Source organism: Salmo trutta, chromosome 5 (genome assembly GCF_901001165.1).
Source record: "Salmo trutta chromosome 5, fSalTru1.1, whole genome shotgun sequence".
NCBI lineage: Eukaryota > Metazoa > Chordata > Actinopteri > Salmoniformes > Salmonidae > Salmo > Salmo trutta.
Window position 1 is genome coordinate 37619642 of NC_042961.1, and position 24079 is coordinate 37643720.

General features: G+C 42.0%; 1 protein-coding gene across 2 annotated transcripts in view; it reads right to left on the reverse strand.

Moving 5' to 3' along the window:
- The window catches only part of LOC115194105 (stromal interaction molecule 2-like), an 89946-nt gene that overhangs the window by 10294 nt on the left and 55573 nt on the right, over positions 1-24079 (reverse strand). For both annotated transcript variants that reach the window (XM_029753483.1, XM_029753482.1), the window contains exons 3-9: positions 20646-20757; positions 19798-19909; positions 16210-16325; positions 5291-5468; positions 4850-5027; positions 3315-3476; positions 379-479 (exon numbers count right to left, since the gene is read on the reverse strand). In XM_029753483.1, coding sequence (XP_029609343.1) covers positions 379-479; positions 3315-3476; positions 4850-5027; positions 5291-5468; positions 16210-16325; positions 19798-19909; positions 20646-20757 — 959 coding nt within the window. The remainder of the gene's footprint in view (positions 1-378; positions 480-3314; positions 3477-4849; positions 5028-5290; positions 5469-16209; positions 16326-19797; positions 19910-20645; positions 20758-24079) is intronic.

The window sequence follows — 24079 nt, forward strand, 5'->3', positions numbered from 1 at the left end:
CCTACCATTAAAATTATAGACTGATCCTTTCTTTATCAGTGGGCAAACGTACAAAATCAGCAGGGGATCAAATACTTTTTCCCCCCACTGTATTGACACCCTAGGTAGACTGACATATGTGGGGATCCTGATTTACAAGCATTTTGCTACACCCGCAATAACATCTTCTAAACACGTGTATGTGACCAATAAAATTGTATTTAATTGATTACTCGATCAGTAATCAATAGCTAGTAAATCCCCAAGTCTTTCACATCAATTCAGCTCATGGACAAAGACATATGGATGAGGGTGACAAAAAACAATGTGGGTGAGTGTGCGAATTTGTCTATGCGTGTGTGTCTGTTGTGTGAATGCTTGCGTGCGTGTGTATCCTACTTGGCCTCTAGGATCTTGTGGTCCACTTCATCCAGTGATGAACCGTGGGCGACGTGAAGTGTTCCAAACACAGAACTCCTCTTCTTTTTGATTTTCTCTGCCTGAAACCCATTTGAAAAATTACTATAATATACTATGCTCTAAATACTGTAGTATTACTATATTTATATACTATAGTATGCATTGTAGTGTTCTTGCAGAAGTACACTATAGTATTCACTGTAGTGTTTTTGTAGTATTTACTGTATTGTTTTTGCATAAGCACACTGCAGTATTTACTGTAGTGTTTTTGGATATGACTGTAGTATACTATAGTATGCACTGTATTCACTGTAGTGTTTTTGTGGGCATGTATGTAGTAAAGTTTATTATAGTGTAAATACTGTAGTATTACTATAGTAAAAATGATAGTGTACTGTATACTATAGTAACTATTGCAGTGTTTTTATTACTGTAGTATTTACTATATAGTGTTTTTTGTTTTATTTGACATAGAAGTGTGGGCAAATACTAAGAGAAAATGTTCCATAACCTGTAAGACCGGAGACTGAATGGATAGTTCAGAGCTTCTGCTCTTTTCTATAACCTGTAGGGAATACAATATGTGGTCTATACTTGGCATATCGGTTTCTCACTCATGGGTGCCACAAATTGGGATATGGGGGATGAGAATGGGTGGAGCATATTCAAATTCAATAATGTAGTATGACCATAGTTAAAAAACAGTGTTTTAGCGGATATTACTGTAGTATTTAGTACAGTTTTTTTTGCGGATAATACTGTAGTATTTAATATAGTATAATACAGTGTACTACAAAATTCAATAGTAAGCACTACACATGATCGAGGGATACTAAAGTGTAGTATAGTATTCTACATGATAACCCGGGTAGTTTGGCTCCTGGATGCTGAAAGCCGTGGTATATTGCCCATATACCACACCCCCTCGGCTTTATTGCTTAAGTATATTACAGTTTATTACAGAATACTGTTTATGTGGGAACAAAGACATACACACTATATGACTATTATATTGTAACACCATCATCACTGAATACATAGCATTCAATATTTGCTCTGTATACTACAATAAAACATCAGTGCCTTATCTTTTCAAATATCTGCCCAGTTTAGCTGTTGTTCATGAATAAAGTAAACCGTGAAACATCTCGTCAAGACCACAATCTGTTGGCTGGAGCAATAACAGACTGATATGCAGGCAATCCTACATGCACTGATATACACTACATGGCCAAAGGCATGTGGACAACCCTTCAAATGAGTGGATTTGGCTATTTCAGCCACACCCGTTGCTGACAGGTGTATAAAATTAAGCATGCAGCCATGTAATATCCATAGAAAACCATTGTCAGTAGAATGACCCTTCTGAAGAGCTCAGTGACTTTCAACGTGGCACCGTCATAGGATGCCACCTTACCAACAAGTTTGTCAAATTTCGGCCTTGCTAGAGCTGCCCCAGTCAACTATAAATGCTGTTATTGTGAAGTGGAAACGTCTAGGAGCAACAATGGCTCAGCTGCGAAGTTGTAGGCCACACAAGCTCACAGAACAGGACCGCTGAGTGCTGAAGTGCATAGCGCATAAAAATCATCTGTCCACAGTTGCAACACTCACTACCGAGTTCCAAACTGCCTCTGTAAGCAATGTCAGCACAAGAACTGTTTGTCGGGAAGTTCATGAAATGGCTTTCCATGGACGAGCAGTCGCACACAAGCCTAAGATTACCATGCGCAATGCCAAGCATTGGTTGGAATGGTGTAAAGCTTGCGGTATTGAACTCTGGAGCAGTGAAAACATGTTCTCTGGAGTGATGAATCATGCTTCACAATCTGGCAGTCTGACGGATGAATCTGGGTTTGGCGGATGCCAGGAGAACACTACCTGCCCGAATGCATAGTGCCAACTGTAAAGTTTAGTGGAGGAGAAATAATGGTCTGGGGCGATTTTTCATGGTTCAGGCTAGGCCCTTAGTTCCAGTGAAGGGAAATCGTAATGCTACAGTATTCAATGACATTCTAGACAATTCTGTGCTTCCAACTTTGTGGCAACAGTTTGGGGAAGGCCCTTTCCTGTTTCAGTATGACAATGCCCCCGTGCACAAGGCAAGGTCCATACAGAAATGATTTGTCGAGATCGGTGTGGAAGAACTTGACTGGCCTGCACAGAGCCCTGACCTCAACACCACTGAACACCTTTGGAATGAATTGGAACGCCGACTGCGAGCCAGACCTAATCGCCCAACATCAGTGCCCGACCACACTAATGCTCGTGGCTGAATGGATGCAAGTCCCCGCAGCAGTGCTCCAACATCTAGTGGAAAGCCTTCCCAGAAGTGGCTGTTATAGGCTGTTATAGCAGCAAAGGGGGTACCAACTCCATATTAATGCCTATGATTTTGGAATGAGATATTTGACAAGCAGGTGTTCACATACCTTATACCATGTAGTGTACAATACAGAGTCCTACAGAGACTAGTTGTATCAATAAGTCTTCAAATTGGGCCAAGATGTCAAATGTGACCACATCTACTTTAATGAGAGCAACATATTGCTGTGTCTCAATGTTTGTGCTTCCACAGCTCCACAGTTAATTGACTTCTGGAATTGTCTGATGAGTCATTCTCACTGCAAGTTATAAAAGGCAAAACAAACAATGCAATTAAAAAGTAATTTAGCTGTGTTTTTGTGTGTGTGTGAACTCTGCCTCTATGTGCATATTTTCAGACATTTTCAAATGAAACAGGTGCAAAATGCTTATTTTCCATACTGCACTTCAAAATTTAACTCAACTCACTTACAAATTCACAACCCAATGAACCAACCCGTTACATCCCCAAAATCACCCTAAAACCTGCTCCTACTTAAACTTGACACTGTCTCCTAGGAAGTGATGTCATTTGGTCTCCAGGAAGTTACCTCTTCCTTAGCGACAGTGAGCTGTAGCTCTGCGCTATGTTTCTTGATGTTGTAGTATTGGACCTCCACCTCGTGGGTGAGTTGTAGCCACATCTGTAGGGCCTCTGGGATCGACCACTCTGTCTGCATCTCCTTCTCCGCCCGCTTCAGGGCCATACGCACCTGGAGACAGGAGGGAGGGGACACATTTAGGCGTCGCACACGCATGGGATAATATGAAATCTTGGCATAAAAGTGTATTGTACTGTATTATAAGTAGTCTCTCTCGACAGATGGGTTGCCTCCCACAATGTTGCAATGTTCCGGCTTACACGTTTGTTCAGAAACAATGTTAGTTTGGCATTGAGGAACTATGTCACTGCCCTATCTGCTTGTTGCCCACGTAGCTAGCAAGATGGAGATCACAGATGTTATTTTTAATGAGTGCATTTTGCAAGTGGCTAGTTTGCATCAACTACCTTTGTTAAAAACTCTGTTTCGAATCATGACGTTCTGGCATGTCCGCCTCGTGATTTGTTGATACAGCTATCTGTTTGAAGACGACGCTCCCCGGGAAAAGTATTTTTTATTTTTCAAAGTTACTAAGAGGTTCCGTCATTAATCCCAGACCCTAGTCACTGCTGTTGCCCAGTGTCTGGGTTTCTGAGACTAGTACATAAGGAGATGTTATTATGCGATGCGCAGGGGAACATTGACAAATGCTTCACTGTAGAATATTATGTTATACACAGAGGAATAGTATTATATGTGTGGTATGCATTTGACCTGAATTCTACACGGCATTCATCTTACTGTGAATGGAGACTGCATTGAACTGTATGCTACACAAGGGGGCAGTATTTCACATGACACAGGGAGATGGGATTTGATGCTCAACAACGGGACAGTATTCTTTGTAGAGTAGCAATGGGAGGGAATGTTACCAGTAACGAAATGTACCAGTAAACGACCAGATTTTTTTTTTTACTTTCAAGGATTTTTGGTAATTTTCATAACAAATGACAAAATAAGATGTTATAAATTTGAAAAATAGAACATTATCCTAAATATAACCCATCAACTTGGTGAATACAGTTGGCGTTTAATATGAGGGTTTCAGCATGGAATATACTTTATATTCGTACACGCATTTATTTAATTTACTATGTCAATATGTCTTTGTTGTAAATGTTTTGTGGCCAAACTGGTGGCAGTTGTGAAGAAGTCAATAGTTGGAGGAGTTGCAGAGTTAATTGCAAATGATGTCATTGTTGATTCAAGTGTTTTTTCATGAATTATTCTATTTGCTCTTGAACCATATGGTCTATCCACTAGACACTCATGGAAAATATGGACACAGATATAATGATTAAGAAAAAAAACATTTTATGATGATGAAAATAAAATCAACTCAAAATAATTAATATAATAAATTACCAAAGTTTCCATAAATTACATGTTACTTACCAAAATTGCTGACAATTCCAGTAACTTTGGTAAATTACTGGTAGTTTTGCAACCTAAATTATGTGCAACGCACTCTCCATGGTTCCTACCTGCACCAGCTCCTCCTCAGCATATTTGAGGCGGCTGAGCTCACACTCTGCCCCCTGGCGAAGCTCACGGAGGCGGTACGACTCCTTCTTGGCCCCACTGATCTCATCCCTCATCTTCTGCTCCAGGTTCTGTTTCTCGACCGCCACCGTGCGGTTCTCCTCCTGGGCCTTTTCGAGGCTGGAGGAGGGTGAGAGAAAGAGAGACAGGGTTAGAACCTTTTAGATAACGTGATCACTTTAAGCTAAATTAATTGAACTTAATTCTGCATACCACACACCAAACATACAACATCAGAGCCATTTGAGCCAATAGACAACTAAACCTGTGTATGCCATTTGTAAATAAATCTTTAAAAAAATGGTAAACCATTTGTAAATCAACTATAAACCATCTTTAACAACCTTTTACAAACAATTCATAAACAGCATCAGGCTACATACCGTCCCTGAAGGTCCATGAGGCTCTGCTCAGCACTCTGCAGGCTCTCCAAGTCCTTCATCATCTGACTCATGTGCACCTTGGAAGACTTGTTCTGTATGTAGGCGAACCAGCAGCCCCCCATCCCGATCACTATAGATACCATCAACACAAAGTCCTTCATCCAGTTGTGTTGTGGACCTGAGAGGGAAGGGGGAGAGTAAGTGAGTGAGGAAACACCCTGGGCAATTTACGTCATCCTACGTCATACTTCCAGGGTCATGTCCTGGGTTTCTGAATTAACTTCAAGATTACCATCAAATTCGTGTAAATTGCTAAATGTTTTATTTATTTTTACTAATTATGTATAATATATATCCATGATTCTTGCAGAATATAACTGAGCTTAGTTCAACTGTCATACCCCATCAGAACCCAAAACATAAGCTTGTTTTACTCCAATGTTTGTAAACAATGTTAATGCAAACAGCCTCAAAACATGGATAAAACTGTATTTTTTTATATCATGGATGGTCAGTCCTTGCATCCATAGCCCTGTCTATAAATTTGAGGTTACATTTCTCCAGACCCATCCCTCAGTTAATTTGTTATTTTTTACCCATCCACCACCACCCTTCTTCTGAGGACACAAATAGTTGGTTTTGCAGATATTTTGATATACACACCCCAACTCATTCAAGGGTTTTTCTTTATTTGGACTATTTTCTACATTGTAGAATAATAGTGAAGACATCAAAACTATGAAATAACACATACGGAAACATGTAGTAACCAAAAAATCTAAATATATGTTATTTGTGATTCTTGATAGTAGCCACCCTTTGCCTTGATGACAGCTTTGCACACTCTGGGCTTTCTATCAACCAGCGTCATGAGGTAGTCACCTAGAATGCTTTTCCAACAGCCTTGAAGGAGTTTCCACATATGCTGAGCACTTGTTGGCTGCTTTTCCTTCACTCTGCGCGGTCCAACTCATCCCAAACCATCTCAATTGGGTTGAGGTCGGGTGATTGTGGAGGCCAGGTCATCTGATGCAGCACCCCATCACTCTCCTTCTTGGTCAAATAGCCCTTACACTGCCAGGAAGTGTGATTTGGGTCATTGTCCTGTTGAAAAACAAATGATAGTCCCACTAAGCGTAAACCAGATGGGATGGCGTATTGCTGAAGAATGCTGTGGTAGCCATGTTGGTTAAGTGTGCCTTGAATAAAAATTTAAAAAAAATCACTGACAGTGTCACCAGCAAAGCACACCCACACCATCACACCTCCTCCTCTATGCTTCACAGTGGGAACCACACATGCGGAGATCATCCGTTCACCTACTCTGCGTCTCACAAAGACACGGTGGTTGGGAACAAAAATCTCCAATTTGGATTCATCAGACCAAAGGACAGATTTCCATCGGTCGTATGTCCATTGCTCATATTTCTCAGCCCAAGCAAGTCTCTTCTTCTTATTGGTGTCCTTTAGTAGTGGTTTCTTTGCAGCAATTCAACCATGAAGGCCTGATTCATGCAGTCTCCTCTGAACAGTTGACGTTGAGATGTGTCTGTTACTTGAACTCTGTGAGGCATTTATTTGAGCTGCAATTTCTGAGGCTGGTAACTTATGCTCTACAGCAGAGCTAACTCTGGGTCTTCCTTTCCTGTGACGGTCCTCATGAGTGCCAGTTTCATCATAGAGCTTGATGGTTTTTCCGACTGCACTTGAAGAAACTTTCAAAGTTCCAATTGACTGACCTTCATGTCTTTCGGTAATGATGTACTGCCGTTTCTCTTTGCTTATTTGATCTGTGCTTGCCATAATATGGTCTTGGTCTTTGACCAAATAGGGCTATTTCTGTGTACCACCCCTACCTTGTCACAGCTGAGTGTCTCAAACGCATTAAGGAAAGACATTCCACAAATTAACAAGGCACACCTGTTAATTGAAAAGCTTTCCATATGACTACCTCAATAAGCTGGTTGAGAGAATGCCAAGAGTGTGCAAAGCTGTCATAATGGCAAAGGGTGGCTACTTTCAAGAATCACAAATAACATATACTTTGATTTTTTTAAACACTTTTTTGGTTACTACATGTTTCCATGTGTGTTATTTCATAGTTTATGTCTTCACTATTATTCTACAATGTAGAAAACTGTAAACTACAGAAAACTCAGCAAAAAAAAGAAACGTCCTCTCACTGTCAACTGCGTTTATTTTCAGCAAACATAACGTGTAAATATTTGTATTAACATAACAAGATTCAACAACTAAGACATAAACTGAACAAGTTCCACAGACATGTGACTAACAGAAATGGAATGTGTCCATGAACAAAGGGGGAGGTCAAAATTAAAAGTAACAGTCAGTATCTGGTGTGGCCACCAGCTGCATTAAGTACTGCAGTGCATCACCTCCTCATGGACTGCACCAGATTTGCCAGTTCTTGCTGTGAGATGTTACCCCACACTTCCACCAAGGCACCTGCAAGTTCCCAGACATTTCTGGGGGGAATGGCCCTAGCCCTCACCCTCTGATCCAACAGGTCCCAGATGTGCTCAATGGGTTTGAGATCCGGGCTCTTCGCTGGCCATAGCAGAACACTAACATTCCTGTCTTGCACAGAACGATCTGTATGGCTGGTGGCATTGTCACGCTGGAGGGTCATGTCAGGATGAGGCTGCAGGAAGGGTACCACATGAGGGAGGAGGATGTCTTCCCTGTAACGCACAACACTGAGATTGCCTGCAACGACAACAAGCTCCGTCTGATGATGCTGTGAAACACCGCCCCAGACCATGACGGACCCTCCACCTCTAAATAGATCCCTCTCCTGAGTACAGGCCTCGGTGTAAGGCTCATTCCTTCGACAATAAACGCAAATCCGACCATCACTCCTGGTGAGACTAAACCGTGACTCGTCAGTGAAGAGCACTTTTTGCCAGTCCTGTCTGGTCCAGCGATGGTGGGTTTGTACCCATAGACGACGTTGTTGCCGGTGATGTCTGATGAGGACCTGCCTTACAAAAGGCCTACAAGCCCTCAGCCCAGCCTCTCTCAGCCTATTGCGGACAGTCTGAGCACTGATGGAGGGATTGTGCATTCCTGGTGTGACTCGGACAGTTGTTGTTGCCATCCTGTACCTGTCCCGCAGGAGTGATGTTCGGATGTACCGATCCCGTGCAGGTGTTGTTATACATGGTCTGCCACTGCGAGGACGATCAGCTGTACGTCCTGTCTCCCTGTAGCGCTGTCTTAGGCGTCTCACAGTACGGACATTGCAATCTATTGCCCTGGCCACATCTGCAGTCCTCATGCCTCCTTGTAGCATGCCTAAGGCACATTCACACAGATGAGCAGGGACCCTGGGCATCTTTCTTTCGGTGTTTTTCAGTCAGTAGAAAGGCCACTTTAGTGTCCTAAGTTTTCATAACTGTGACCTTAATTGCCTACCGTCTATAAGCTGTTACTGTCTTAACGACCGTTCCACAGGTGCATGTTCATTAATTGTTTATGCTTCATTGAACAAGCTTGGGAAACAATGTTAAACCCTATACAATGAAGATCTGTGAAGTTATTTGGCTTTTTAAGATTTATCTTTGAAAGACAGGGTCCTGAAAAAGGGACATTTATTTTTTTGCTGAGATTAACATACATACGCACACACACTTGAAGTCGGAAGTTTACATACACCATAGCCAAATACATTTAAACTCAGTTTTACAATTCCTGACATTTAATCCTAGTAAAAATTCTGTCTTAGGTCAGTTAGGATCACCACTTTATTTTAAGAATGAAATGTCAGAATAACAGTAGAGAGAATGATTTATTTCAGCTTTTATTTCTTTCATCACATTCCCAGCGGGTCAGAACTTTACATACACTCAATTAGTAATTGGTAGCAATGCCTTTAAAATGTTTAACTTGGGTCAAATGTTTCAGGTAGCCTTCCACAAGCTCCCACAATAAGTTGGGTGAATTTTGGCCCATTCCTCCTGACAGAGCTGGTGTAACTGAGTCAGGTTTGTAGGCCTCCTTGCTCACACACGCTTTTTCAGTTCTGCCCACACATTTTCTATAGGATTGAGGTCAGGGCTTTGTGAAGGCCACTCCAATACCTTGACTTTGTTGTCTTTAAGCAATTTTGCCACAACTTTGGAAGTATGCTTGGGGTCATTGTCCATATGGAAGACCCATTTGCGACCAAGCTTTAACTTCCTGACTGATGTCTTGAGATGTTGCTTCAATATATCCACATAACTTCCCTTCCTCATGATACCATTTATTTTGTGAAGTGCACCAGTCCCTCCTGCAGCAAAGCACCCCCACAACATGATGCTGCGTCCCCCGTGCCTCACGGTTGGGATGGTGTTCTTTGGCTTGCCAGCCTCCCCCTTTTTCCTCCAAACATAACTATAGTCATTATGGCCAAACAGTTCTATTTTTGTTTCATCAGACCAGAGGACATTTCTCCAAAAAGTACTATCTTTGTCCCCATGCGCAGTTGCAAACCGTAGTCTGGATTTTTATGGCGGTTTTATAGCAGTGGCTTCTTCCTTGCTGAGCGGCCTTTCAGGTTATGTCGATATAGGACTCATTTTACTGTGAAATAGATACTTTTGTACCTGTTTCTTCCAGCATCTTCACAAGGTCCTTTGCTGTAGTTCTGGGATTGATTTGCACTTTTTGCACCAAAGTACGTTCATCTCTAGGTGACAGAGCGCGTCTCCTTCCTGAGTGGTATGGCGGCTGCGTGGTCCCATGGTGCTTATACTTGTGTACTATTGTTTGTACAGATGAACGTGGTACCTTCTAGAGGTCGACCGATTATGATTTTTCAGCGCCGATACCGATACCGATTATTGGAGGGCCAAAACCCGATACCGATTATTCGGCCGATTATTATTCTGATTTTTTTGTTATGTATATATACACACACACACACACACACACACACACACACACACACACACACACACAGCTCTGAAGTGACAACGATACTGAAGAGTCTGCTTAGGAGACAAATACTCTCAACTGTTTGAATAATAAAAATTGAGTTTAAGTTACCTGTGATGAATGCTGAAAACAAAAACTGTAATTTCTATATGCAGGAAATCCTATTTTAATAATGGGCATGATAAGAATTGACTACCAAAGTGCGAGTCATAATTCCCATGACACCTTCTAGCAAAATCTGAAAAGCAGTTCCTTCATTTATTCCATAGGATATTTTTAGATTAACTTAAAATAAGGTCTGTGTTTGGTTTAGGCTTACACCACCTTGACAATTTTATAACTATGTAGATATCCATAGGATATAACTCTGATCAATATAAGCGAAGATCATTTTTTTTATAGAGTGGATTTATGAAAATATGTTGACAAACGTTACCTAGTGAGATTTACACGGGTATCAAAACACCAAGGCGGTTTAAGCACAAAACACAGACCTTATTTGAAGTAGATCAAGACATTCTCTATGGAAGACATGAACGGTAAAATAACGAAGGAACCCCTTTCAAGTTCAGCCGCAAGTTATTACAGGAATTATGACGCGTCGACTATTTCTCTCTAAACCATATACCTTTGACTATTACGAGCCTGCTGCTGCCTACCACCGCTCAGTCAGACTGCTCTATCAAATATCAAATCATAGACTTAACTATAATATAATAAACCTTAGGTCATTAATATGGTCAAATCTGGAAACTATCATCTCGAAAACTTTATTCTTTCAGTGACATACGGAACCGTTACGTATTTTATCTAACGGGTGGCATCCATAAGTCTAAATATTCCTGTTACATCGCACAACCTACAATGTTATTTCATAGTTCAGTAAAATTCTGGCAAATTAGTTCGCAACGAGCCAGATCCTGTATACCCTGATTCTGCGTGCAACGAACGCAAGAGAACTGATACAATTTCACCTGGTTAATATTGCCTGCTAACCTGGATTTCTTTTAGCTAAATATGCAGGTTTAAAAATCTATACTTCTGTGTATTGATTTTAAGAAAGGCATTGATGTTTATGGTTAGGTACAGTCGTGCAACGATTGTGCTTTTTTCCCCAATGCGCTTTTGTTAAATCATCCCCGTTTGGCGAAGTCTGCTGTCTTTGTTAGGAAGAAATAGTCTTCACAGTTCGCAACAAGCCAGGCGGCCCAAACTGCTGCATATACCATGACTCTGTTTGCAAGAGAAGTGACACATTTTCCCTAGTTAAAAGAAATTCATGTTAGCAGGCAATATTAACTAAATATGCAGGTTTAAAAATATATACTTGTGTATTGATTTTAAGAAAGACATTGATGTTTATGGTTAGGTACACGTCGGAGCAAAGACAGTCCTTTTTCGTGAATGCGCACCACATCGATTATATGCAAAGCAGGACAGGCTAGATAAACTAGTAATATCATCAACCATGTGTAGTTAACTAGTGTTTATGATTGATTGATTGTTTTTTATAAGATAAGTTTAATGCTAGCTAGCAACTTACCTTGGCAACGTAAAGCAGGTGGTTAGAGCGTTGGGCTAGTTAACGTAAGGTTGCATCCCCAAGCTGACAAGGTAAAAATCTGTCGTTCTGCCCCTGAACAAGGCAGTTAACCCACCGTTCCTAGGATTTCATTGAAAATAAGAATGTGTTGTTTAACTGACTTGCCTAGTTAAATAAAGGTTTAAAAAAAAAATAGGCAAATCGGTGGCCAAAAATACCGATTACCGATTGTTATGAAAACTTGAAATCGGCCCTAATTAATCGGCCATTCCGATTAATCGGTCGACCTCTAGTACCTTCAGGCATTTGGAAATTGCTCCCAAGGATCAACCAGACTTGTGGAGGTCAATTTGTTTTCTGAGGTCTTGGCTGATTTCTTTGAAGGTAGGCCTTGAAATACCTCCACAGGTACACCTCCAATTGACTCAAATTATATCAATTAGCCTATCAGAAGCTTCTAAAGACATGACATTTTCTGGAAGCTGTTTAAAGGCATTGTCAACTTAGTGTATGTAAACTTCTGACCCACTGGAATTGTGACACAGTGAATTATAAGTGAAATAATCTGTCTGTAAACAATTGTTGGAAAAAGTCCTTGTGTCATGCACAAAGTAGATGTCCAAACCAACGTGCCAAAACTATAGCTGGTTAACAAGAAATGTGTGGAGTGGTTCTAAAACAAGTTAATGACCCCAACCTAAGTGCATGTTAACTTCCGACTTCAACTGTGTGTGTGTGTGTGTATATTATATATATATAAAATACACACACACACACACACACACACACACACACACACACACACACACACACACACACACACACACACACACATACATATATATATATATATATATACACTGCTCAAAAAAATAAAGGGAACACTAAAATAACACATCCTAGATCTGAATGAATGAAATAATCTTATTAAATACTTTTTTCTTTACATAGTTGAATGTGCTGACAACAAAATCACACAAAAATAATCAATGGAAATCCAATTTATCAACACATGGAGGTCTGGATTTGGAGTCACACTCAAAATTAAAGTGGAAAACCACACTACAGGCTGATCCAACTTTGATGTAATGTCCTTAAAACAAGTCAAAATTTGGCTCAGTAGTGTGTGTGGCCTCCACGTGCCTGTATGACCTCCCTACAACGCCTGGGCATGCTCCTGATGAGGTGGCGGATGGTCTCCTGAGGGATCTCCTTCCAGACCTGGACTAAAGCATCTGCCAACTCCTGGACAGTCTGTGGTGCAACGTGGCGTTGGTGGATGGAGCGAGACATGATGTCCCAGATGTGCTCAATTGGATTCAGGTCTGGGGAACGGGCGGGCCAGTCCACAGCATCAATGCCTTCCTCTTGCAGGAACTGCTGACACACTCCAGCCACATGAGGTCTAGCGTTGTCTTGCATTAGGAGGAACCCAGGGCCAACCGCATCAGCATATGGTCTCACAAGGGGTCTGAGGATCTCATCTCGGTACCTAATGGCAGTCAGGCTACCTCTGGCGAGCACATGGAGGGCTGTGCGGCCCCCCAAAGAAATGCCACCCCACACCATGACTGACCCACCGCCAAACCAGTCATGCTGGAGGATGTTGCAGGCAGCAGAACGTTCTCCACGGCGTCTCCAGACTCTGTCACGTCTGTCACGTGCTCAGTGTGAAACTGCTTTCATCTGTGAAGAGCACAGGGCGCCAGTGGCGAATTTGCCAAACTTGGTGTTCTCTGGCAAATGCCAAACGTCCTGCACGGTGTTGGGCTGTAAGCACAACCCCCACCTGTGGACGTCGGGCCCTCATACCACCCTCATGGAGTCTGTTTCTGACCGTTTGAGCAGACACATGCACATTTGTGGCCTGCTGGAGGTCATTTTGCAGGGCTCTGGCAGTGCTTCTCCTGCTCCTCCTTGCACAAAGGCGGAGGTAGCGGTCCTGCTGCTGGGTTGTTGCCCTCCTACGGCCTCCTCCACGTCTCCTGATGTACTGGCCTGTCTCCTGGTAGCACCTCCATGCTCTGGACACTACGCTGACAGACACAGCAAACCTTCTTGCCACAGCTAGCATTGATGTGCCATCCTGGATGAGCTGCACTACCTGAGCCACTTGTGTGGGTTGTAGACTCCGTCTCATGCTACCACTAGAGTGAAAGCACCGCCAGCATTAAAAAATGACCAAAACATCAGCCAGGAAGCATAGGAACTGAGAAGTGGTCTGTGGTCCCCACCTGCAGAACCACTCCTTTATTGGGGGTGTCTTGCTAATTGCCTATAATTTCCACCTGTTGTCTATTCCATTTGCACAACAGCATGTGAAATTTATTGTCAATCAGTGTTGCTTCCTAAGTGGACAGTTTGATTTCACAGAAGTGTGATTGACTTGGAGTTATATTGCGTTGTTTAAGTGTTCCCTTTATTTTTTTGAGCAGTATATTTTACACACACATGAAGGTACCCATAAGCAATCATTTCCGATGAAAAAACAAATGTGAAAATTGGTGGATATAGCGCTTTGGAAATAATTCACTTTTTCATAATTTCCTTGATGTTTGATAAATACTGGCACCAAACAGTCACACATACTTCAGAGCGCGACGTATGTTTGTTGTTGTTGAACGCTGAAACCTGAACTAAAGACCTCGGTTTAAAAGCTGACAGTGTTTTATATACTTTTATTTTGAATCCTGCTGCTCTGTATCCAACGTTGCAGGAGCTGCGTTTACTTTGCTTTGTTCCGGGACAATGTGGACCGTGTTGACTTTCAATGTAGCAACTGCTTGCTTGCGGAGGACTACAGGAGTGAAGTAGCTACTCTTAGCAAGCAAGTAGCTAACCTACTGGGGAACCCACGCCCAACTACTTTTTATTTTTCTTTCACCCCAGTAGCCGGACGCCGCTCTGGTGTGGTGGAAGTTTTGTCGAGATGTTGAGCCCTGTTGAAACCTGACACAGACCAGAAACAGCTTTGCCGTCCTGGATCCAGAGGTTCCGGCGCCTTCATCCGTGGTGGCTTCCCAATCAAGATCGGATCCGGAGGAACCTGTGTCTTCATCCTTGGCTCTGTCTCTCTCTCCGGTGGCTTCTACCTCGGGTTCAGCTCATCGGAGCTCACCAGACCGCGAGGCTGCCTGAAAGACCGGCACATTCAACATCACCAGCTGTCATCATAGGCAGCTCTATGGTGAGAAACATCTCGGTCCCCAAGGCAAAATCCCTGTGCTACCCAGGAGCACAGGACATAACAAGGCTGCTTCCGACTGTTTTACCACAGATGCCGGGAGCTGACACTGTCGTAGTCCATGTGGGGTCAAACGACATCAGGACGGCCAGCTCGGAACATTTGAAAATTGATTTTAAAATAACTGATTTTAGCATAAAAAAGACAACAACAACAAACAAAAAATTCAGGTCCAGTACCATCGTTAGGGCGCGGGTGTGAAAGATTAAGCAGACTGCTGGCATTATACATCTGGCTAAAAGACTACTGTAGCTCTGCTGGAGTCACTTTTATTGACAACTTTGACACCTTCTGGAAACAGAAGATACTCCACAGGAATGACGGAGTCCATCCAAATCCTCTTTGCTCCTGGACTCTGTCAAGGCTGCGTTGAAACAATGACTGGTAAATGATCCAAGACCAGCTCAGTTAAGCATTATGAGTCGTCATAATGCTGCATCAAATGTGCATGATCTTAGGGACAGTGGCAAACACAACGTAAGTCATTTAATTTATGTACCCCTAATTGCACCGAATACATCTGTTTATCCTACAGCTATTGTAAGCAGTAATCATGAGCCTATAAACCAGAGTTGCACTGTTAGCATTGAGGCAGTGTTCAATAGTAGGAAGACCGCTTTATGCAGCTCACCCTGCACTATCAGCTCCAATGTAAATAACACGAGTAAGTCTACCTCTGATAAGCTTCCCAGTAAAGTATTAAAACCAATCAAGCAACCCAGAAAAGTGCTAAAAATAGCCCATATTAACATATGTAGCCTAAGAAACAAGGTCCATGAAGTCAATAACTTGCTTGTAACAGATGACATCATTATTCTGACCATCTGTGAAACTCACTTAGATAATACCTTTGATGATACAGTGGTAGTAATACATGGTTATAACATTATAACATCTCAAGCAGTAAAATTTGGTTTAAAACAACTGATTCAAAAACACCTTATAGAACAGCGGGGACTGTGAAGCATAGACACATGCATACACACACACACTATACATACACGGATTTAGTACTGTATATATGTGGTAGTGGTGGAGTAGGGGCCTGAGGGTACACAGTGTGTTGTGAAATCTGTGAATGTATTGTAATGTTTTAAAATTGTATAAACTGCCTTAATTTTGCTGGACCCCAGGGAGAGTAGCTGCTGCTTTGGCAGCAGCCAATGGGGATCCATAATAAATACAAATACTTACGTAAGGGAGGGCCGAAGAGCACAGCATCTAGTGCTTTTAGATTTAGTTTCTGTTTGTGCCGCTGGTCTAATATCTTTAGCTGACCAGACATAAACGACGGTTCGTTTGCCGCTAATCTGAAATAGAGAGAGAAAGAATGGATTGGTGAGAGTTGGGAATGTTTTCACAATAACTATACTCTTTGTTTGAGAACTTGTTCAACCATGCATACATGGCCAAGTAAGCAAACGTGTGTGTTTCTGTATCTCGTCTCATGTGTTAAATGGGCGTTGGTGTGTCTGTGTGTGAGTGTGTGTCTGAACGTGCCTGTGTACTCGTGCCACCACCACCACCACCATCTTAAACTGGATCAGACAACATGGCAGTCAGCGACACCTGATCCACTGCTGTGACATCGTTTCATGAGTCAGTGCCCACGGGTACAGGTGGGGGGGAACACAACACCCCTGACCCCCCTATACACCCCCACAATCCCCCTCAACTCCCTTCCACCCTCCTCTATCCCCCTCCCACTCTATTCTTTCCATGTACTCATTCTATACATACGTCCCACTAGCAGTAAATCTCAATCCTATAGAGCTTCTAATATAACCGCTCTAACTCTTATTGATGACATCTAAACAGGTGGTTTCAAGTTAAAGTCAATAGGTGACACCTTATATAACAAAATCTCCTGCTGACTTCAGGGTCATGATAAAAACTGGGGTGTAAGTACACTAAATTGCACTAATGTGACTACATGGGTAGGGAGAGTTTGTGTCAGTTGAAGTGGGTATGTTGTGTGTGTGTGTCTGAATGTGCCTGTGTACTCGTGCCACCACCACCACCACCATCTTAAACTGGATCAGACAACATGGCAGCCAGCGACACCTGATCCACTGCTGTGACATCGTTTCATGAGTCAGCACCCGTGGGTAAGGGGGGAAACACAAAACCCCTGACACCCTAGAGATCCCGCCACTCCCTCCCACCCTCCTCTATCCCCCTTCCCACTCTATTCTTTCCATGTACTCATTCCACACATACACTACCATTCAAAAGTTTGGGGTCACTTAGAAATGTCCTTGTTTTTGAAAGAAAAGCAATGTTTTTGTCCATTAAAATACCATCAAATTGATCAGAAAATACAGTGTAGACATTGTTAATGTTGTAAATGAGTATTGTAGCTGGAAAAGCCAGATTTTTTAATGGAATAGCTACATAGGCGTACAGAGACCCATTATCAACAACCCCTGTGTTCCAATGGCACGCGTTGTGTTAGCTAATCCAAGTTTCTCATTTTAAATGGCTAATTGATCATTAGAAACCCCTTTTGCAATTATGTTTGCACAGCTGAAAACTGTTGTCCTGATTAAAGAAGCAATAAAACTGGCCTTCTTTAGACTAGTTGAGTATCTGGAGCATCAGCATTTTGTGGGTTCAATTACAGGCTCAAAATGGCCAGAAACAAAGAACTTTCTTCTGAAACTTGTCAGTCTATTCTTGTTCTGAGAAATGAAGGCTATTCCATGCAAGAAATTGCCAAGAAACTGAAGATCTCGCACATCACTGTGTACTACTCTCTTCACAGAACAGCACAAACTGGCTCTAACCAGAATGGAAAGAGGAGTGGGAGGCCCCGGTGCACAATTGAGCAAGAGGACAAGTACATTAGTGTCTAGTTTGAGAAACAGACGCCTCACAAGTCCTCAACTGGCAGCTACATTAAATAGTACCTGCAAAACACCAGTCTCAACGTCAACAGTGAAGAGGCGACTCCGGGATGCTGGCCTTCTAGGCAGAGTTGCAAAGAAAAAGCCCTATCTCAGACTGGCCAATAAAACTAAAAGAGTAATATGGGCGACAAAACACAGACACTGGACAGAGGAAGATTGGAAAAAAAGTTATGGACAGTCAAATCTAAGTTTGAGGTGTTCGGATCACAAAGAAGAACATTCGTGAGAAACAGATTTTTTTTTTTAAAGCTGGAGGAGTGCTTGACGCCATCTGTCAAGCATGGTGGGGGCAATGTGATGGTCTGGACGTTATTTGGTGGCGGTAAAGTGGGAGATTTGTACAGGGTAAAAGGGATCTTGAAGAAGGAAGGCTATCACTCCATTTTGCAACACCATGTCATCCCCTGTGGACGGTGCTTAATTGGAGCTAATTTCCTCCTACAACAGGACAATGACCCAAAGCACAGCTCCAAACTATGCAATAACTATTTAGGGAAGAAGCAGTCAGCTGGTATTCTGTCTATAATGAAGGGGCCAGCACAGTCACCGTATCTCAACCATATTGAGCTGTTGTGGGAGCAGCTTGAACGTATGGCACGTAAGAAGTGCCCATCAAGACAATCCAACTTGTGGGAGGTGCTTCAGGAAGCATGGGGTGAAATCTCTTCAGATTACCTCAACAAATTGACAACTAGAATACCAAAAGGTCTGCAAGGCTGTAATTGCTGCAAATGGAGGATTTTTTGACGAAAGCAAAGTTTGAAGGACACAATTATTTTTTCTATTATAAATAATTATTTATAACCTTGTCAACGTCTTGACTATATTTCCTTTTGCAACTAATTTCATGTATGTTTTCATGGAAAACAAGGACATTTCTAAGTGACCCCAAACTTTTGAACGGTAGTGTATGTCCGGCTATCAGTGAATCACAATCCTACAGAGTTTCTAATATAACCGCTCTAACTCTTATTGATGACATCTAAACAGGTGGTTTCAAGTTAGTCAATAGGTGACACCTTGATATAACATAATTGCCTGCGGATTTCGGGGTCATGATAAAAACTGGGGTGTAAGTACACCAAATTGCACTAATGTGACTACATGGGTAGGGAGATTTTGTGTCAGTCGAAGTGGGTACGTGTGTGTGTGCGTGTGTTTGAGCGTGCCTTTGTGCGTATGTGTGTGTCTGTCACGTTTGGTAGTTTCTTTCCCATTCCACCTGCACTACCTCACATATCCAGCAGTGCGCAGCATTGGTCTGAGTAGCATTGTGCACGCAATTTTTTTTGTGGTTCTAATCATAGAATTCCTTTTAATTTAGTATGATCTCCATGGGCCTAGTAAACATAGTAAATATTTGTCATATAACTTTTATCATGTATTACCTTTTCATGTGACATAAACACAACCAGTCGATGTTTTCAAAAATCACTTTGAAAATCACTTTGAAAAGGCGCTCCTGTTGGCTACCCACTCACATTTGTACACTCACAAAATAACAGTACACCCACAATTTGATTAACGTAAAGAGACATCTGTTAAACGCTAAAAGTGTTAGGCCCACTACTGTACACGTTTCACGTTTTATTATTATGTAAGGGATACACATGGTATACATCGGCCAACTAAATGCTTACCTGCAGGTTCCTTCTCGACAACGCAACAACAATAAGAAATAAGAAAATATAAGAATATGAACATAAAGTAAATGGCTCAATAGAATAGGTAGCCTGAATTGATGCGTCCACTGCTGTACCCATGCGTCTCAATCTGGGCCACTTGTCTCTGCCTTGGTAAAATGTTAGTGTTGTCCTCGACCCACAACTCAATTTGGAGGGTATACTGAGATGTAGTGTGATAATGTACTCACCGAGGCAGAGTGTTTCCGTTGAACCGGAAGTCTCTGAAGTTCCTCTCATACTGAGGCAGCTCCACCGACTCCTTAAGCCACTGGACTATGTCATCCGTCGTCCAGTTGTGAACTACAGAGAAAGCGAGAGCGAGATGAATTTCCTGACAAAATGTCAAAAATATAAAACAACTCGAGAGAGTGTCATTTCCCCAAATTTGAAACCCTTATTCAAAGTTTCAGAGACCTCTCTGATGAGAATAGGCTACCCGTCCTGTTGGGGGAGGACGCAGAGAGCTGTCGGTTGGCAAGGCACTATATTTCTGCCTTCCATACCAACCTGCACACGTGCTCTATGCCATTGTTATTGTTCAATGTATGGTTATTTTGACCCTTGGTTATTGTTGTTACTGTTGTCCCTTTGACAATATTAATTATTATTTTAATTACAGTACCAGTCAAAGTTTGGACACATACTCATCCAGGGTTTTTCTTTATTTTAACTATTTTCTACATTGTAGAATAATACTGAAGATTTGTTTTTAATCTGCAATGTAGAAATTAGTAAAAATAAAGAAAAACCATTGAATGAGTAGCTGTGTCCAAACTTTTGATTGGCACTGTATGTTGATATTGTAAATCTCAAGTACGCTTTGGCAATATGTACATTGTTAAGTCATGCCAATAAAGCAAATTGAATTGAGAGACAGGGAGAAAATGTTAGTTACACAATGTCCTTCCATTTACCATTTCTCTACCCTACCTCCCTCCAGTATCCTAATCCCTACAGTACTTCCCTCCATTTCTTGCTCTCTCCCTTCCCCCTTCCTCTTTCTCACCCTCCCTCCATCCTTCCATCTATCTCCTACCTTCAGAGGTTTTCCATCCCTTCCACAGCTCCTCTACAGTGATGTGTTGGTCTTCTCTGTGCAGGTTACTGTGTTTGTTGGTTTGCTGTTGCTTCATATCTTCTCTAATAAACTGCAAGAAGAAAACACATTTCGGTATTATTACTGGTTATCCCATGCATTATATATAGCATTGTATCGTTATAGACTTCAATCAAATTGAAGCAGTTAACATTAACTAAATACAGGATGGAAGTTATGACGTTGCAGAGAACCCTGAACAACACCCGACATGACTTTCACTGTGATGTGAGATCTAGTCATTGTCTTTCTATGGTCAGGCTACAGGTGTTGTTGTGACAATGATGTTTGAGAAGTCTGGACCCAGAGATCCAGTCTCAGCCCCAGGGGCGCCGCCAGAGATTTTAGGCCCCATGAAAAGATATCACATTGGGCCCCACCAACACAGGCCACACCAACCCTGCGCAATTGCTGTAACCACACACCTCTAGAACCCAATCGACCCATTCAAAGCTTTAAATAACTCTACCTTTGCAGGCTTGCAACTCTCTTGTAGTCCAATATTTACTGTACGATAGTGAGCTGTGTGTGTGTGTGAGCTGTGATAATAGAACATTTACATTTTAGTCATTTAGCAGACGCTCTTATCCAGAGCGATTTACAGTAGTGAATGCATACATTTCATACATTTTATTTTTCCGTACTGGTCCCCTGTGAGAATCGAACCCACAACCCTGGCATTGCAAACACCATGCTCTACCAACTGAGCCACACGGGACCAGAACACTGTGCAGACATGCATGCAACATTCTGCATACAGTGGAATTCACTATTTGATGCAAGACTGATACCCTCTATAAGAAATGTGCTAAAGGCCATCTTTTACAGTCTAAATGTAATTTTAATGGTCAAATTCTTGAATGGAAATTTCTCTTATTCATTAATGTTAACTTAAAATAAATATAATTTAAATATACATTAACCTCTTCAATTAAAATAAAGTAACATTATCATCTGTAGAATGATATAACAAACAAAATAATAAAATCAGTAGCAGATTTTTGGACTAAGTATACATTCAACTAGAAAATAAGCAGCTGGAAAAGTGGAAATGGAAAACAAAATGGAAATGAAAAGGCCCGATGGTGGCACTAGAGGAAAGGTCAAGAGGTCACCAAATCAATAGGTTTCTTCCACTTGGGGTCTTGATTGTGCACAACAAATGTTATGGTCAATCCAGCCATTACTTTGAGATATGTCTTGTTCTCAGCCTGTGGTCATCATGTGTGTAGTGATCCAATATCCATAGCCATGCCATTTAACAGTTATCACTGGCAATTGCTCAGCCTTACTCACCAAGAGCCCAGCGCCGAGCCTTCTTGCTAGAAAGTCACTGATCAAGTCTTTGAAGTCCAGCTTTCCAGCTAACTGACTTTCAATGGACAGCATGGCAAGACTGCAAAGCCTGTCCTGGGACATAGTGGACCTTTTTTTTTTATATATCAGTTTTAGCTTACTGGAAGCTCTCTCGCCACCAGCAACTGCCACAGGCAGTGTGCAAAATATACGTAAAGCAACGCACACTTCTCCAAAAATGCTTTGCAGCTGCATCTTAGAATTTGCATTCAGAAAACCAAGAGGGGACAAGTTAGGGGGGAAAGTGGTAGCATATACAGTGTTCAGGTGTCTTACTTCATTTTGAAACTCAGGTGTAAGATCTTTGGAATACTTCATGATCAGTGATCGCCACACAGAAGGGACTTTATCCCCATCTGCCGAACTTTCAGAACAGCAGAAAATGATTCTACAATTTTTGCAGTGGTGTGGAACCTAGTGTCCAAGTCACTTATGATGTTGTCCATAGCAGGAAAACACCATTGCTGCACTGTCCTGAGCTGTCTCCTCTTGAGAGTTCTCATCATGGGATCTCTTCCTTTTCCTCTGGCAGCTGTGTTCCTTGCTAAATTGAGGTGCAACATCCTGTTGCCTCAGACAGGAGAGACTCCCATCCATCTCTAAGAACCTGCATATCTCTTCCTTTAAGGGTCTGAAATTGGCTGCCTCTGTGTCAAGTGAGATTTTTCCTGACTGGAGAATCACATTCCTGTCCTCAATGCATTGCAGTACCTGCAATTATGCCAACTGACATGTCATTCAACACAATGCTGCTCACCTCCTTCTTCAGTTGGGATTAAGGCTGATTCAGGGTTATGGGGATAGGGCTCCTGAGCCTGAAGCTGCATCTGTTGGGCCTGGCACCAGGCAGGGGCAGGGACAACTGATTTAGTATGAATAGCTTGCTAAAAGTTTGCCTGCATTGATTAAATGTCGGCTAAAAGAGAAGCGAAATGTAAACACTCAATTTTCTGTGAAGATATTAAGTAACTAATGTTAGGGGAGCAAAAGTAGCCTATTTCACTATGGACTAGGCTAACAGGTTAATTTCCACCACTCACGGACCCCGCCCACCTTCCTTTGTGAAAAATTGGGAACATACTGTCACCCTTTCTTTTCTCTCTCCTGTCATTCTTTTCTTTCTTTCCGTTTTTGGAAGCCAGATTTTTCTTTAGGAAGCTGAGACATGATGCTCCACCGGCACTCCTCACTCACATTTCACTGCTAGCAAGTACCGTTCGCGCCTGGTTAGGGGGCAGGACCGAACCATTTCATTGAAATAGAGGGGGGGCAATACAGAGGCTCTCTGGATGTTCACTTTTTGCCAAAAACAAGACAAATAAACCGTTAGTTTTATTAGTACATTGTAAATAAAATATTAATGGTTATAGGTTAATCCTTTAATATTTAAAAAAAATTACCTAACATTCAAATACTTTCTTAGGGCCGCTGTCAGTCACAGGCCCTTAGAATCGTCCTACCCCCCCCCCCCCATACATACAGTACGGAGCCCCTGCTCAGCCCACAGGGCAAGCTCCACAACACACATCCATTCACTATTTTCTTCCTTTTTAGGGGTTTTGTACATACACAGGGAGAGAGAGAAGGGGAGACAGAAGGGGAGAGTCAGAGAGAGTCAGAGAGAGAGAGAGAGAGAGAGAGAGAGAGAGATGGAGCAGAGAAGCAGAGAGAGAGATGGAGCAGAGGCAGAGAGATATGGTTTGAATGACTTTAAGACAGGTATATTGCTGCAAGAGACAGCTGATCTAAAATCAGTTCACAGAGAGACCGGTCTGGTATGAACGATTAGAGACAGGCCTGCTACAAGTGATCAAAGCATAGTCATAGTAGCAACTATGAAACTAATTTAATGCAGTAAGGCAGTGGGGAATTGCATATAGTGATAATCACCACCAACACAACATTTGACACACACATATAAAATAAACAGAAATGTGGACATACGTCTTTGCATTGGCCAGTTATAGGCCAATCAACCATAAAAAAAAGGCTAGAGATAGGCTAAATAATGTGGTTAT